At 40.7% G+C, this 16,332-nt stretch overlaps 1 protein-coding gene across 1 annotated transcript in view; it reads left to right on the forward strand.

The window, feature by feature from the left end:
- PGBD1 (piggyBac transposable element derived 1) overlaps window positions 1-16,332 on the forward strand; it is a 34,353-nt gene that overhangs the window by 4,833 nt on the left and 13,188 nt on the right. Inside the window, exon 3 of the mRNA XM_003421133.4 lies at window positions 2,639-2,727. Coding sequence (XP_003421181.2) covers window positions 2,639-2,727 — 89 coding nt within the window. The remainder of the gene's footprint in view (window positions 1-2,638; window positions 2,728-16,332) is intronic.

Raw genomic sequence — 16,332 nt, forward strand, 5'->3', positions numbered from 1 at the left:
CTAGATTAAAAAAAAAAAAAAAATTTAAAACAAAACAGAAAAACTAGTTACCAGCAAGTCTGTTTTTACTCACGGCAGCCCCGTGTGTGTCAGAGTAGAACTGTCCTCCATACCCTGATTTTTCAGAAGTAGATGGCAGGGCCTTTCTTCCAAGGCGCCTCTGGCTGGGTGGACTGAAACCTCCAACCTTTCAGTTAGCAGCCAAGCACATTAACCGTTTGCACCATACAGGAACTCCTTATGTCTTTTTCTTTTTTTTTAATTGTGTTTTTGGTGAGAGTTTATATAGCAAATTAGGTTCTCATTTAACAATTTATGTGCTTATTGTTCAGTGATGTCGGTTACATTTTTCACAGTGTGTCACCATTCTCATTATTTCCATTTTAGTTGTTCTGTTTCCATTAACCTAGCTTCCCTGTTCCCCCTTACCTTCTCATCTTTAGTCTAGGGTAAATGTTTACTGTTCGGTTTCATTTAGATGGTGATTTAGAGGAGCACAGTACTTACAGGTGATATTATTTATTTTATGAGCCAATCTGTCATTTGGCTGAAAGGTGACATCCAGGAGTGGTTTGAGTTCCAGTTTAAAGGATATCCCAGGGTGATAGTCTTGGGGGTTCCTTTAGTCTCTTCTGGTCTGGTAAGACTGGACCTTTTTTTTAGGAATTTGAGTTTTGTTCTACATTTTTCTCGCATTCTGTCCAGACCATCTATTGTGTCCCTGGGCGGAACGGTCAGTAGTGATAGCCAGGTATCGTCTAGTTCTTCTGGTCTCCAGGTAGGTGAAGCTGTTGTTCGTGTAGACTGTTAGTCCTGTAGACTAGTTTCTTCTTTGAGTCTTTGGTTTCCTTCTTTCTCTTTTGCTCCAGACGAATATCCTTATATCTTCGTAACCCCTCCCAAGTATTCTGGAGACTCCGGCTAAGGGCCTGCTTGCCTATCAGGTACAAACAGCTAGTTATAACCCAGGCACGTTTCTTCGGTCACCTGGACACCAGATAAACTGAAGATCAATTTCCCAGGCATACGTGCATCCTTCCCTTCCAGGCTGTTTCCTATGTGGCTAGAAGGTAGGGTTTGTTCAGGGAAGTGCTGGCTGGAGGGAATGGAATGATCAATTGGAGCCATATCTTTAAATTTGAACCAGGAAATATGGACTTAATCATTAAAAAGTTGTATGCCATCGAAGTCTTTATTTTTTAATCAAAAACATCATTTATAGTGATTGTATTATTTTTGTGTGTGTCCTATTTCATTCTTACCTGTCGTGAAATACAAGATTTAAAAGGAAAACTTGAGTCCTTTATTTTCACTAATCTGTTAATGCTCAATTGTGATTGATTCTTAGTGTCAAACTTGTAAAGTGTTTAGGTATGTTGATGGAGAAGAAGGCACCTTGGGATATCATCTGGTTTATTGCATTTTTCACCATTTTCTCCGGTTCTGTTTGGCAGAGGTGAGAGCAGTGGAGCAGCATGATGTTTAAAATGAGGTTTCATACATTTGAAAACATCCCTCTGCCTCTTTCTCAGGCTTAACTCAGAAGGAGGTTAAGGAGCAAGCACAAGGTCTGATGTGGCCTTTGCTCTCTCACGTTTCCATTCTCTTTGACCTCTTTCCTCACTGCATTATGTCTTTGCCCCCTTCTATTTCTGTTGCCACCCTTTCCCTTCCCCAACTCTTTGCCCTTTTCTCTGCCAGAAGACTTGCTTTACACTGTATTTTTTAAGCTGTTGGATTTGGTGTGTGTGCATTGTGGGGAGGTTAGTAGTGACAGTCAGTTAGGGGCAAGGCTGTTACTTCTAGCAAGCTTTATTCCAGTAGTGCAGTGCCTGGCACTGTGTGGGCATCGTCACTGTTTTGATTATTATTGGTTCCTTTGGGATCAGCAGCTCCCAACATGGAAGATTCTTAAAGGTGCTCCTAGCTCATGCCTAACATCTTTTTTTTCCCTCTCTCTTTGTATTTCCTTTCCTTTCTTTTCACCTTTATCTTTTTTGCTTTCCTTTTCCCCCTTTGTCTCATCTTTCTGCTCTCTTCTACTTTTCTTCCATTTCTTTGTTCTCTGCTTGATCTTTTCTTTCTCATCAGCTTCTTCCTCCCCTCTCATTCTTTTCATGTTTTTTTTTTAATTGTGCTTAGGTGAAAGTTTGCAGTGCAAATTAGTTTCCCATTCAAAAATTTGTACACACGTTGTTTTGTGATATTGGTTATAATCCCTGCAGTATGTCAGCACTTTTTGCCTTTCCCTTTCTACCATAGGTTCTACATGTCCATTCATCTAGTTTTCCTGTCCCTTCCTGCCTTCTCATCTTTGCTTTTGGGCAACATGTTTTTTTATTTTTCTTCATGTATGTGAAAATGGACAGCTGTAAAGCACCTCATGAGTTCATAAACTCCACACAGTTTTGTGGGTGGGTATCCTTAAAGTTTTAGAGCTCCCGAGAGAATGAAAATAGTTGTGATGCTCTGTCTCAAATGGTCTGAAGATCTGAGGGTGTAGAAACCTTGTCTTCTCTTCGTCTTAGTTCTTGTGTGTTTAACAAACATAAAAAAGTTTGGGAGGCTGAGTCCCCACAAAGGACACTCCTAAAGGCCATTGTGTCTTACCCAGGACTTTTGTCTCCTTCGCCCACAGGGCCTGCTCCCCAGGGGCCAGCCCTTCTCCAGGAAGAAAACCTCAGAGACAAGGCAGCAGTGCCTGTGTTTAACTCAGCCAGGTCCCAGGTGAGCAGGGTGCCTGGGCTTGTGGGAGCGTCAGCAGCAATCCTCCATCTCCCCAGTCACCTCCTTACCCCTGAGAGCCTTTCAGGTGGTATAGTCCTCCTCCTTTGCTTGTCACAGGACATTGCAGACCATGTGCATGTCACCAAGGAGCTCTTATTGATTCCATGCTACTGCCTCTGTGTTCCTGGGGGAGTATCCACACCTCAAGGTATAGGATTGAGGGGTAGAATCAGGCCTTCAGTTTCAGGAAGTGCCCCACTTGTTTGATGCTTAGTGACTGATGTTCGGCTTCTGAGGTCTCTAATTTCTGTCTTCTGCCTGAGAATCAGGAACTTTTCTCAAATCTTTACAGTCTCCATGTTCAGCACATGTCCAATTACTATTAAGTGATGATAATGGTGAAATTCTGTATATCCAAGACGAAACTTTGCATTTTCTTCACAAGATGAACTGTTTTTCCCCTTCTTATTCCCTCAGTAAAAAAAAAAAAAACCAAACCCGCTGCCGTCGAGTCGATTCCGACTTATAGGTCGCTGTTCCTTCAGTAGGTCGATCATTTTCCTAGTTATTTAGTTTTTTTAAGTTAAATCTCTCTGATATAAGCCCTCTTGCACACAGCTGCTAGATCATTTTTCTCAAGCTCTCAAGTTTGTAATTCCGTCAAGCCCAGTGCCTCCTGTTGTTAACAAATACTTTACCTTCCTGAAAAGAAATACACAGAAAATAAAACCTACCAGTACATATTTTTTAAATTAACATTATTTTCTTAGCTACAATATACTGGAGAAACAAAGGAAAAGTAATTTATTAAAAAAATAAAAGTATGGAGGCGGGGCCAAGATGGCGGACTAGGTGGACGCTACCGCGGAGCCCTCTTGCAACAAAGACTCGGAAAAACAAGGGAATCGATCACATACATAACAATCTATGAACTCTGAACAACAAGCACAGACTTAGAGATGGAAAACGAACAAATACGGGCAGACAGCGACCGTTTTCAGAACTAGAAGCCAGCGTACCAGGCAGGTGACCTTCGGAGCCCGATCTGGGGCAGAGCCCAGGGGGGCAGACGGCACAGAAGGGGGGCCCAGCCCTTCCCCCCCGAACCCATCCCAGGAGGAAGTCTAGCTGGTTGGCGCGGGTGGCATAGCGGCGCAGCCGGAGGGAGAAGCACCCGGGAGGCAGTGACTGATCTGGGAGTGGGGAGAACAGCGTCCCAGCCGGGAAGCCGTCCCGCCGGGAGTTTGGCAGGAAGCCGGCGGGGTGTGGGGGGGGGTCAGCTATATTTCCCTAAAGCGACCCCGGGGCGGGGCCCACACGTTCGTGCGGGGGGACGCACACCCAGTCCGCGCGTGTGGCACGGCGCACCGGAGGGAGAAGTCCCCGGGAGGAAATGACTGGTCTCGGAGCGGGGAAAGCAGCGCCCCAGCAGGGGAGCCGTCCCGCTGGGATTTGGGCGCGCACGCGGGCGGGGCGTGAGCGCGGGGTCCAATTATATTCCCCTGAACTGACCCAGGGGGCGGGCCCACCTGGTCGTGCGGGTGACGCCCACCCAATTCGCGCATGCAGTGCGGCGCTCCAGAAGGGGAAGTCTCCGGGAGGAAGTGACTGGTCCCTGAGCGGGGTAAGCAGCGTCCCAGCCGGGAAGTCGTCCTGCTGGGATTTGGGCACGCGCGCGGCGGGGCGTGACCGCGGGGCCCAATTGTATTCGCCTGAATAGACCCTGGGGGCGGGCCCACCCGTTCCTGCGGGAAACGCCCACCCAGTTCACGTGAGCAGTGCCGCGCACCGGAGGGAGAAGTTCCCGGGAGGAAGTGACTGGTCTCGGAGCAGGGAAAGCCACGTCCCAGCCAGGGACCCGTCCCGCCCGGATTTTGGCGGACGGGGGCGGAGCGTGAACGCGGTGTTCAGCTCTATATTCTGTGGTGCTACACTCCTAGCTCTCTGATCCCTCCCCCACCCTCCCCAGGCGGCTCCATTAACATCCGAATACCCGGAGCCAGAGGGAGAATTCAGATAGGGATCTGACTGCATTTTTTTTAGCTGATTACCTGGAAAATCTAGTTTGCCAGTGATGGCTCGGAGACAGCAGTCCATATCAAACCACATAAAGAAACAGACCATGACAGCTTCTCCAACCCCCCAAACAAAAGAATCAAAATCTTTCCCAAATGAAGATACAATCCTGGAATTATCAGATACAGAATATAAAAAACTAATTTACAGAATGCTTAAAGATATCACAAATGAAATTAGGATAAATGCAGAAAAAGCCAAGGAACACACTGATAAAACTGTTGAAGAACTCAAAAAGATTATTCAAGAACATAGTGGAAAAATTAATAAGTTGCAAGAATCCATAGAGAGACAGCATGTAGAAATCCAAAAGATTAACAATAAAATTACAGAATTTGACAACGCAATAGAAAGTCAGAGGAGCAGACTCAAGCGATTAGAATGTAGACTGGGACATCTGGAGGACCAGGGAAACAACACCAACATAGCTGAAAAAAAAAAAAACAGATAAAAGAATTAAAAAAAATGAAGAAACCCTAAGAATCATGTGGGACTCTATCAAGAAGGATAACTTGCGAGTAATTGGAGTCCCAGAACAGGGAGGGGGGACAGAAAACACAGAGAAAATAGTTGAGGAACTCCTGACAGAAAACTTCCCTGACATCATGAAAGACGAAAGGATATCTATCCAAGATGCTCATCGAACCCCATTTAAGATTGATCCAAAAAGAAAAACACCAAGACATATTATCATCAAACTTCCCAAAACCAAAGACAAACAGAAAATTTTAAAAGCAGCCAGGGAGAAAAGAAAGGTTTCCTTCAAGGGAGAATCAATAAGAATAAGTTCAGACTACTCAGCAGAAACCATGCAGGCAAGAAGGGAATGGGACGACGTATACAGAGCACTGAAGGAGAAAAACTGCCAACCAAGGATCATATATCCAGCAAAACTCTCTCTGAAATATGAAGGAGAAATTAAGATATTTACAGATAAACACAACTTTAGAGAATTTGCAAAAACTAAACCAAGACTGCAAGAAATGCTAAAGCAGATTGTTTGGCCGGATGACCAATAATATCAGGTACCAGCACAATACAAGGTCACAAAACAGAATGTCCTGATATCAATGCAACTCAAATAGGGAAAGCACAAAAACAAAGAAATTAAGACTAATTCTAAAAAATAAATAAATAAACAAAATAATACACATAACAGAAAATCATGGAAATCAATAGATAAACGATCACAATAATCAAAAAGAGGGACTAAATATAGGAGGCATTGAACTGCCAGATGGAGAGTGATACAAGGCGATATAGAAGGATACAAGTTAGGTTTTTACTTAGAAAAATAGGGATAAATAATAAGGTAACCACAAAAAGGAATATCAATTCCATAACTCAAGAAAAAAGCCAAGAAAAACGTTAACGACTCAACAAACACAAAGTTAAACATTATGAAAATGAGGATCTCACAAGCTACTACGAAAAACGTCTCAGCACAAAAAAGCATGCGGAAAAATGAAATGGCTAACAACACACATGAAAAGGCATCAAAATGACAGCACTAAAAACTTATTTATCTATAATTACGCTGAATGTAAATGGACTAAATGCACCAATAAAGAGACAGAGAGTCACGGACTGGATAAAGAAACACGATCCATCTATATGCTGCCTACAAGAGACACACCTTAGACTTAGAGACACAAACAAACTAAAACTCAAAGGATGGAAAAAAATATATCAAGCAAACAATAAGCAAAAAAGAAGAGGAGTAGCAATATTAATTTCTGACAAAATAGACTTTAGACTTAAATCCGCCACAAAGGATAAAGAAGGACACTATATAATGATAAAAGGGACAATTGATCAGGAAGACATAACCATATTAAATATTTACGCACCTAATGACAGGGCTGCAAGATACATAAATCAAATTTTAACAGAACTGAAAAGTGAGATAGACACCTCCACATTTATAGTAGGAGACTTCAACACACCACTTTCGGAGAAGGACAGGACATCCAGTAAGAAGCTCAATAGAGACACGGAAGACCTACTTACAACAATCAACCAACTTGACCTCATTGACTTATACAGAACTCTCCACCCAACTGCTGCAAAATATACTTTTTTTTCTAGCGCACATGGAACATTCTCTAGAATAGACCACATATTAGGTCATAAAACAAATCTTTGCAGAATCCAAAACATCGAAATATTACAAAGCATCTTCTCAGACCACAAGGCAATGAAGCTAGAAATCAATAACAGAAAAACTAGGGAAAAGAAATCAAATACTTGGAAAATGAACAATACCCTCTGGAAAAAGACTGGGTTATAGAAGACATCAAGGAGGGAATAAGGAAATTCTTAGAAAGCAACGAGAATGAAAATACTTCCTATCAAAACCTCTGGGACACAGCAAAAGCAGTGCTCAGAGGCCAATTTATATCGATAAATGCACACATACAAAAAGAAGAAAGAGCCAAAATCAGAGAACTGTCCCTACAACTTGAACAAATAGAAAGTGAGCAACAAAAGAATCCATCAGGCACCAGAAGAAAACAAATAATAAATATTAGAGCTGAACTAAATGAATTAGAGAACAGAAAAACAATTGAAAGAATTAACAAAGCCAAAAGCTGGTTCTTTGAAAAAATTAACAAAATTGATAAACCATTGGCTAGACTGACTAAAGAAATACAGGAAAGGAAACAAATAACCCGAATAAGAAATGAGAAGGACCACATCACAACAGAACCAAATGAAATTAAAAGAATCATTTCAGATTACTACGTAAAATTGTACTCTAACAAATTTGAAAACCTAGAAGAAATGGATAAATTCTTGGAACAATACTACCTACCTAAACTAACACATTCAGAAGTAGAACAACTAAATAGACCCATAACAAAAAAAGAGATTGAAACGGTAATCAAAAAACTTCCAACAAAAAAAAGCCCTGGCCCAGATGGCTTCACTGCAGAGTTCTACCAAACCTTCAGAGAAGACTTAACACCATTACTATTGAAGGTATTTCAAAGCATAGAAAAAGACGGAATACTACCCAACTCATTCTGTGAAGCTACCATCTCCCTGATACCAAAACCAGGTAAAGACATTACAAAAAAAGAAAATTTTAGACCTATATCCCTCATGAACATAGATGCAAAAATCCTCAACAAAATTCTAGCGAATAGAATCCAACAACACATCAAAAAAATAATTCACCCTGATCAAGTGGGATTTATACCAGGTATGCAAGGCTGGTTTAATATCAGAAAAACCATTAATGTAATCCATCACATAAATAAAACAAAAGATAAAAACCACATGATCTTATCAATAGATGCAGAAAAGGCATTTGACAAAGTTCAACACCCATTTATGATAAAAACTCTTACCAAAATAGGAATTGAAGGAAAATTCCTCAACATAATAAAGGGCATCTATGCAAAGCCAACAGCCAATATCACTCTAAATGGAGAGAACCTGAAAGCATTTCCCTTGAGAACGGGAACCAGACAAGGATGCCCTTTATCACCACTCTTATTCAACATCGTACCTGAAGTCCTAGCCAGGGCAATTAGGCTAGACAAAGAAATGAAGGGTATCCAGATTGGTAAGGAGGAAGTAAAGCTATCACTATTTGCAGATGACATGATCGTATACATGGAAAACCCTAAGGAATCCTCCGGAAAACTACTGAAACTAATAGAAGAGTTTGGAAGAGTCTCAGGATATAAAATAAACATACAAAAATCACTTGGATTCCTCTACATCAACAAAAAGAACACCGAAGAGGAAATAACCAAATCAATACCATTCACAGTAGCCCCCAAGAAGATAAAATACTTAGGAATAAATCTTACCAAGGATGTAAAAGACCTATACAAAGAAAACTATAAAACTCTGCTACAAGAAATTCAAAAGGACATACTTAAGTGGAAAAACATACCCTGCTCATGGATAGGAAGACTTAACATAGTAAAAATGTCTATTCTACCAAAAGCCATTTATACATATAACGCACTTCCAATCCAAATACCAATGTCATACTTTAAGGGGATAGAGAAACAAATCACTAATTTCATATGGAAGGGAAAGAACCCCCGGATAAGCAAAACATTACTGAAAAAGAAGAAGAAAGTGGGAGGCCTCACCCTACCTGATTTCAGAACCTATTATATAGCTACAGTAGTCAAAACAGCCTGGTACTGGTACAACAACAGGCACATAGACCAATGGAACAGAATTGAGAACCCAGATATAAATCCATCCACGTATGAGCAGCTGATATTTGACAAAGGACCAGTGTCAGTCAATTGGGGAAAAGATAGTCTTTTTAACAAATGGTGCTGGCATACCTGGATATCCATTTGCAAAAGAATGAAACAGGACCCATACCTCACACCATGCACAAAAACTAACTCCAAGTGGATCAAAGACCTAGACATAAAGACTAAAACGATAAAGATCATGGAAGAAAAAATAGGATCAACCCTAGGAGCCCTAATACAGGGCATAAACAGAATACAAAACATTACCAAAAATGATGAAGAGAAACCTGATAACTGGGAGCTCCTAAAAATCAAACACCTATGCTCATCTAAAGACTTCACCAAAAGAGTAAAAAGACCACCTACAGACTGGGAAAGAATTTTCAGCTATGACATCTCAGACCAGCGCCTGATCTCTAAAATCTACATGATTCTGTCAAAACTCAACCACAAAAAGACAAACAACCCAATCAAGAAGTGGGCAAAGGATATGAACACACATTTCACTAAGGAAGAGATTCAGGCAGCCAACAGATACATGAGAAAATGCTCCTGATCATTAGCCATTAGAGAAATGCAAATTAAAACTACGATGAGATTCCATCTCACACCAACTAGACTGGCATTAATCCAAAAAACACAAAATAATAAATGTTGGAGAGGCTGCGGAGAGACTGGAACTCTCATACACTGCTGGTGGGGTTGTAAAATGGTACAACCACTTTGGAAATCCATCTGGCGTTATCTTAAACAGTTAGAAATAGAACTACCATACAACCCAGAAATCCCACTCCTCGGAATATACCCTAAAGATACAAGAGCCTTCACACAAACAGATATATGCACACCCATGTTTATTGCAGCTCTGTTTACAATAGCAAAAAGCTGGAAGCAACCAAGATGTCCATCACCGGATGAATGGGTAAATAAATTGTGGTGTATTCACACAATGGAATACTACGCATCGATAAAGAACAGTGACGAATCTCTGAAACATTTCATAACATGGAGGAACCTGGAAGGCATTATGCTGAGCAAAATGAGTCAGTTGCAAAAGGACGAATATTGTATAAGACCACTATTATAAGATCTTGAGAAATAGAAAAAACGGAAAAGAACACATGCTTATGTGGTTACAAAGGGGGGAGGGAGGGAGGGAGGGAGAGGGCTTTTTATTGATCAATCTGTAGATAAGAACTGCTTTGGGTGAAAGGAAAGACAACACTCAATACAAGGAAGGGCAGCCTAATTGGACTGGATTAAAAGCAAAGAGGTTTCCGGGATAAAATGAAAGCTTCAAAGGTCAGCGGAGCAGGGGCTGGGGTCTGGGGAACTTGGTTTGAGGTGACTTCTAAGTCAATGGGCAAAATGATTCTATTATGAAAACACTCTGCATCCCACTTTGAATTGTGGCGCCTGGGGTCCTAAATGCAAACAAGCGGCCATCTAAGATACATCAATTGGTCTCAACCCACCTGGAGCAAAGGCAAAGGAAGAACACCAAGGTCACACGACAACTAAGAACCCAAGAGACAGAAAGGGCCACATGAACCAGAGACCTACATTATCCTGAGACCAGAAGAACTAGTTGGTGCCCGGCCACAATCGATGTCTGCCCTGTCAGGGAGAACAACAGACAACTCCTGAGGGAGCAGGAGACCAATGGGATACAGACCCCAAATTCTCATGAAAATACCATACCTAATGGTATGATTGCGACTAGAGGAATCCCAGAGACAATGCTCCCCAGATCTTCTGATGGCACAGGACAGGAACCATCCGCGAAGACAAATCATCAGGCATGAAAAGGACTGGTCAGTGAGGGGGAGAGAGATACTGATGAAGAGTGAGCTAATTAACTCAGGTGGACACAGGAGAGTGTGTTGGCAACTCTTGACTGGAGGGGGGATGGGAAGATAGAGAGAGAGGGAAGATGGCAAAATTGGCACGAAACGAGAGACTGTAAGGGCTGACTCAATAGGGGGAGAGCAAGTGGGAGAAGGGAGTAAGATGTATGTAAACCTACATGTGACAGACTGATTGGAATGGTAAATGTTCACTTGAAGCTTAATAAAAATTAAAAAAAAAAAGAAAGTCTGCTAAATAAAAAAATAAAAGTATGTATTTCAAAATGAAAATTTTTGTACATGATTACACCAGAAGAAATAACAAAGTAGTCATTCATTTGCATGACATATAATCAAGTTTGGATTAAAAGACCAGACAAAGAAAGGGGGAAGTAACCATAATTGAAGTAAGGCAATGATGTCAAGGCAAAGTATGGACTGACAAAGTGAAGAAAACAAGGAGATATTCTTTAAAAGGAGGTGGACTTTTTAGTGCCAAAATAATTCTGTTTACAGTTTGTGATTGGGCAGTGATGATAGAGAGGAAATATCATCAGTCTGTAACAAACTGGGCACTGTATCCTATCTCAGGCAATGGGAATGAGAGGGCAGATTAGAAAATTAAAAGCTTAGTGAAAAGCCATGTGACCAACTGTCTTAATTATCTGGTGCTGCTATAACGGAAATAAGCACCAGTGGATGGCATTAACAAACCGAAATTTATTTTCTCACGGTTTAGGAGGCTGGAAGTCCAAATTCAGGCACCAGCCCTGGGGGAATGCTTTCTCTCTCTCTCAGCTCTGGAGGAAGGTCCTTGTCTTTTCTGAGCTTCTGCTCTTGGGCAGTCTTCACGTGCTTGGCATCTCTCTTACCCCTTCTCTCCTTGCTAGCTTGCATTTAATCTCTTTTATATCTCAAAAGAGATTGACTCAAGATACACCCTACACTAATCCTGCCTCATTGACATAACAGAGACAACCCATTCCCAAATGGGATTAAAACCACAGGCATAGAGGTTAGGATTTATATTATAACACGTATTTTGGGGAGGACACAATTCAATCCATGACATTCCACCCTTTGGCTCCCAAAAATTCATGCCCTTACCACATGCAAAACACAGTCACCCCATCACATCATCATCAAAGTCTTAAGTCAACTGAAGTCCAAAATCTCATATTCTGACTCAAATATGGGTTAGACTTTAGGTGTAAATTTTTTTTTTTTTAAACTTTATTTGAGAGGTTTTACAATATTTTTAGTCTTTGTGGCTTTATATTATTAACCTATTTGACCCGTGGCATTTGGAAAAATATTAGGTTTACGATGGTGACAAATATGGTGTGAAAACACTCAAGTGATTTAAAAGATGACTTAAAAAAAACAAACACCAAACCCAGTGCCATTGAGTGGATTCTGATTCATCACGACCCAATACGATAGAGTAGAACTGCCGTATAGGATTTCCGGGGAGCAGCTGGTGGATTCGAACTGCCGACCTTTTGGTTAGTAGCCGTAGCTCTTAAGCACTACACCACCAGGGTTTCCAAAAGATGACTTAAGAGCTATAAAGTAAACAGCCTGAATCTGAATTATATTAAGAAAAAAATATTTTTAAAAGGCAAAAGAGCTCCGCCTGGTGTTGGACATAACTAATGAGGATTTTTTTTTTTTTTTTGATGGAATTTTTTTTTTTTTTAATTTTTATTAAGCTTCAAGTGAACATTTACCATTCCAATCAGTCTGTCACATGTAGGTTTACATACATCTTACTCCCTTCTCCCACTTGCTCTCCCCCTATTGAGTCAGCCCTTACAGTCTCTCGTTTCGTGCCAATTTTACCTTCTTCCCTCTCTCTCTATCTTCCCATCCCCCTTCCAGTCAAGAGTTGCCAACACACTCTCCTGTGTCCACCTGATTTAATTAGCTCACTCTTCATCAGTATCTCTCTCCCCCCCACTGACCAGTCCTTTTCATGCCTGATGATTTGTCTTCGGGGATGGTTCCTGTCCTGTGCCATCAGAAGTTCTGGGGAGCATTGTCTCTGGGATTCCTCTAGTCGCAATCATACCATTAGGTGTGGTCTTTTAATGAGAATTTGGGGTCTGCATCCCATTGGTCTCCTGCTCCCTCAGGAGTTGTCTGTTGTTCTCCCTGACAGGGCAGACATCGATTGTGGCCGGGCACCAACTAGTTCTTCTGGTCTCAGGATATTGTAGGTCTCTGGTTCAAGTGGCCCTTTCTGTCTCTTGGGTTCTTAGTTGTCGTGTGACCTTGGTGTTCTTCCTTTGCCTTTGCTCCCGGTGGGTTGAGACCAATTAATGTATTTTAGATGGCTGCTTGTTGGCATTTAGGACCCCAGGTGCCACAATTCAAAGTGGGATGCAGAGTGTTTTCATAATAGAATTGTTTTGCCCATTGATTTAGAAGTCCTCTCAAACCAAGTTCCCCAGACCCCAGCCCCTGGCTTCGCTATCCTTTGAAGCTTTCATTTTATCTCGGAAACCTCTTTACTTTTAGTCCTGTCCAATTAGGCTGACCTTCCATGTTTTGAGTGTTGTCTTTCCCTTCACCCAAAGCAGTTCCCATCTACAGATTGATCAATAAAAAGCCCTCTCCCTCCCTCCCTCCCTCCCTCCCTCCCCCCTTTGTAACCACAAAAGTATGTGTTCTTTTCCGTTTTTTCTATTTCTCAAGATCTTATAATAGTGGTCTTATACAATATTTGTCCTTTTGCAACTGACTCATTTCGCTCAGCATAATGCCTTCCAGATTCCTCCATGTTATGAAGTGTTTCAGAGATTCGTCACTGTTCTTTATCGATGCGTAGTATTCCATTGTGTGAATATACCACAATTTATTTACCCATTCGTCCGTTGATGGACATCTTGGTTGCTTCCAGCTTTTTGCTATTGTAAACAGAGCTGCAATAAACATGGGTGTGCATATATCTGTTTGTGTGAAGGCTCTTGTATCTTTAGGGTATATTCCGAGGAGTGGGATTTCTGGGTTGTATGGTAGTTCTATTTCTAACTGTTTAAGATAACGCCAGATGGATTTCCAAAGTGGTTGTACCATTTTACAACCCCACCAGCAGTGTATGAGAGTTCCAGTCTCTCCGCAGCCTCTCCAACATTTATTATTTTGTGTTTTTTGGATTAATGCCAGTCTAGTTGGTGTGAGATGGAATCTCATCGTAGTTTTAATTTGCATTTCTCTAATGGCTAATGATCAGGAGCATTTTCTCATGTATCTGTTGGCTGCCTGAATCTCTTCCTTAGTGAAATGTGTGTTCATATCCTTTGCCCACTTCTTGATTGGGTTGTTTGTCTTTTTGTGGTTGAGTTTTGACAGAATCATGTAGATTTTAGAGATCAGGCGCTGGTCTGAGATGTCATAGCTGAATATTCTTTCCCAGTCTGTAGGTGGTCTTTTTACTCTTTTGGTGAAGTCTTTAGATGAGCATAGGTGTTTGATTTTTAGGAGCTCCCAGTTATCTGGTTTCTCTTCATCATTTTTGGCAATGTTTTGTATTCTGTTTATGCCCTGTATTAGGGCTCCTAGGGTAGATCCTATTTTTTCTTCCATGATTTTTATCGTTTTAGTCTTTATGTTTAGGTCTTTGATCCACTTGGAGTTAGTTTTTGTGCATGGTGTGAGGTATGGGTCCTGTTTCATTCTTTTGCAAATGGATATCCAGGTATGCCAGCACCATTTGTTAAAAAGACTATTATTTCCCCAATTGACTGACACTGGTCCTTTGTCAAATATCAGCTGCTCATAAATGGATGGATTTATATCTGGATTCTCAATTCTGTTCTATTGGTCTATGTGCCTGTTGTTGTACCAGTACCAGGCTGTTTTGACTACTGTAGCTATATAATAGGTTCTGAAATCAGGTAGGGTGAGGCCTCCCACTTTCTTCTTCTTTTTCAGTAATGTTTTGCTTATCCGGGGGTTCTTTCCTTTCCATATGAAATTAGTGATTTGTTTCTCTATTCCCTTAAAGTATGACATTGGTATTTGGATTGGAAGTGCGTTGTATGTATAAATGGCTTTTGGTAGAATAGACATTTTTACTATGTTAAGTCTTCCTATCCATGAGCAGGGTATGTTTTTCCATTTAAGTGTGTCCTTTTGAATTTCTTGTAGCAGAGTTTTATAGTTTTCTTTGTATAGGTCTTTTACATCCTTGGTAAGATTTATTCCTAAGTATTTTATCTTCTTGGGGGCTACTGTGAATGGTATTGATTTGGTTATTTCCTCTTCGATGTTCTTTTTGTTGATGTAGAGGAATCCAAGTGATTTTTGTATGTTTATTTTATATCCTGAGACTCTTCCAAACTCTTCTATTAGTTTCAGTAGTTTTCCGGAGGATTCCTTAGGGTTTTCCATGTATACGATCATGTCATCTGCAAATAGTGATAGCTTTACTTCCTCCTTGCCAATCTGGATACCCTTTATTTCTTTGTCTAGCCTAATTGCTCTGGCTAGGACTTCAAGTACGATGTTGAATAAGAGTGGTGGTAAAGGGCATCCTTGTCTGGTTCCCGTTCTCAAGGGAAATGCTTTCAGGTTCTCTCCATTTAGAGTGATATTGGCCGTCGGCTTTGCATATATGCCCTTTATTATGTTGAGGAATTTTCCTTCAATTCCTATTTTGGTGAGAGTTTTTATCATAAATGGGTGTTGGACTTTGTCAAATGCCTTTTCTGCATCAATTGATAAGATCATGTGGTTTTTGTCTTTTGTTTTATTTATGTGATGGATTACATTAATGGTTTTTCTGATATTAAACCAGCCTTGCATACCTGGTATAAATCCCACTTGATCAGGGTGAATTATTTTTTTCATGCGTTGTTGGATTCTATTCGCTAGAATTTTATTAAGGATTTTTGCATCTATGTTCATGAGGGATATAGGTCTAAAATTTTCTTTTTTTGTAATGTCTTTACCTGGTTTTGGTATCAGGGAGATGGTAGCTTCATAGAATGAGTTGGGTAGTATTCCGTCTTTTTCTATACTTTGAAATACCTTCAATAGTAATGGTGTTAAGTCTTCCCTGAAGGTTTGGTAGAACTCTGCAGTGAAGCCATCTGGGCCAGGGCTTTTTTTTGTTGGGAGTTTTTTGATTACCGTTTCAATCTCTTGTTTTGTTATGGGTCTATTTAGTTGTTCTACTTCTGAATGTGTTAGTTTAGGTAAGTAGTATTGTTCCAAGAATTTATCCATTTCTTCTAGGTTTTCAAATTTGTTAGAGTACAATTTTATGTAGTAATCTGATATGATTCTTTTAATTTCATTTGGTTCTGTTGTGATGTGGTCCTTCTCGTTTCTTATTCGGGTTATTTGTTTCCTTTCCTGTTTTTCTTTAGTCAGTCTAGCCAATGGTTTATCAATTTTGTTAATTTTTTCAAAGAACCAGCTTTTGGCTTTGTTAATTCTTTCAATTG

This window comes from Loxodonta africana, chromosome 1, assembly GCF_030014295.1.
Source record: "Loxodonta africana isolate mLoxAfr1 chromosome 1, mLoxAfr1.hap2, whole genome shotgun sequence".
NCBI classification, from domain to species: domain Eukaryota; kingdom Metazoa; phylum Chordata; class Mammalia; order Proboscidea; family Elephantidae; genus Loxodonta; species Loxodonta africana.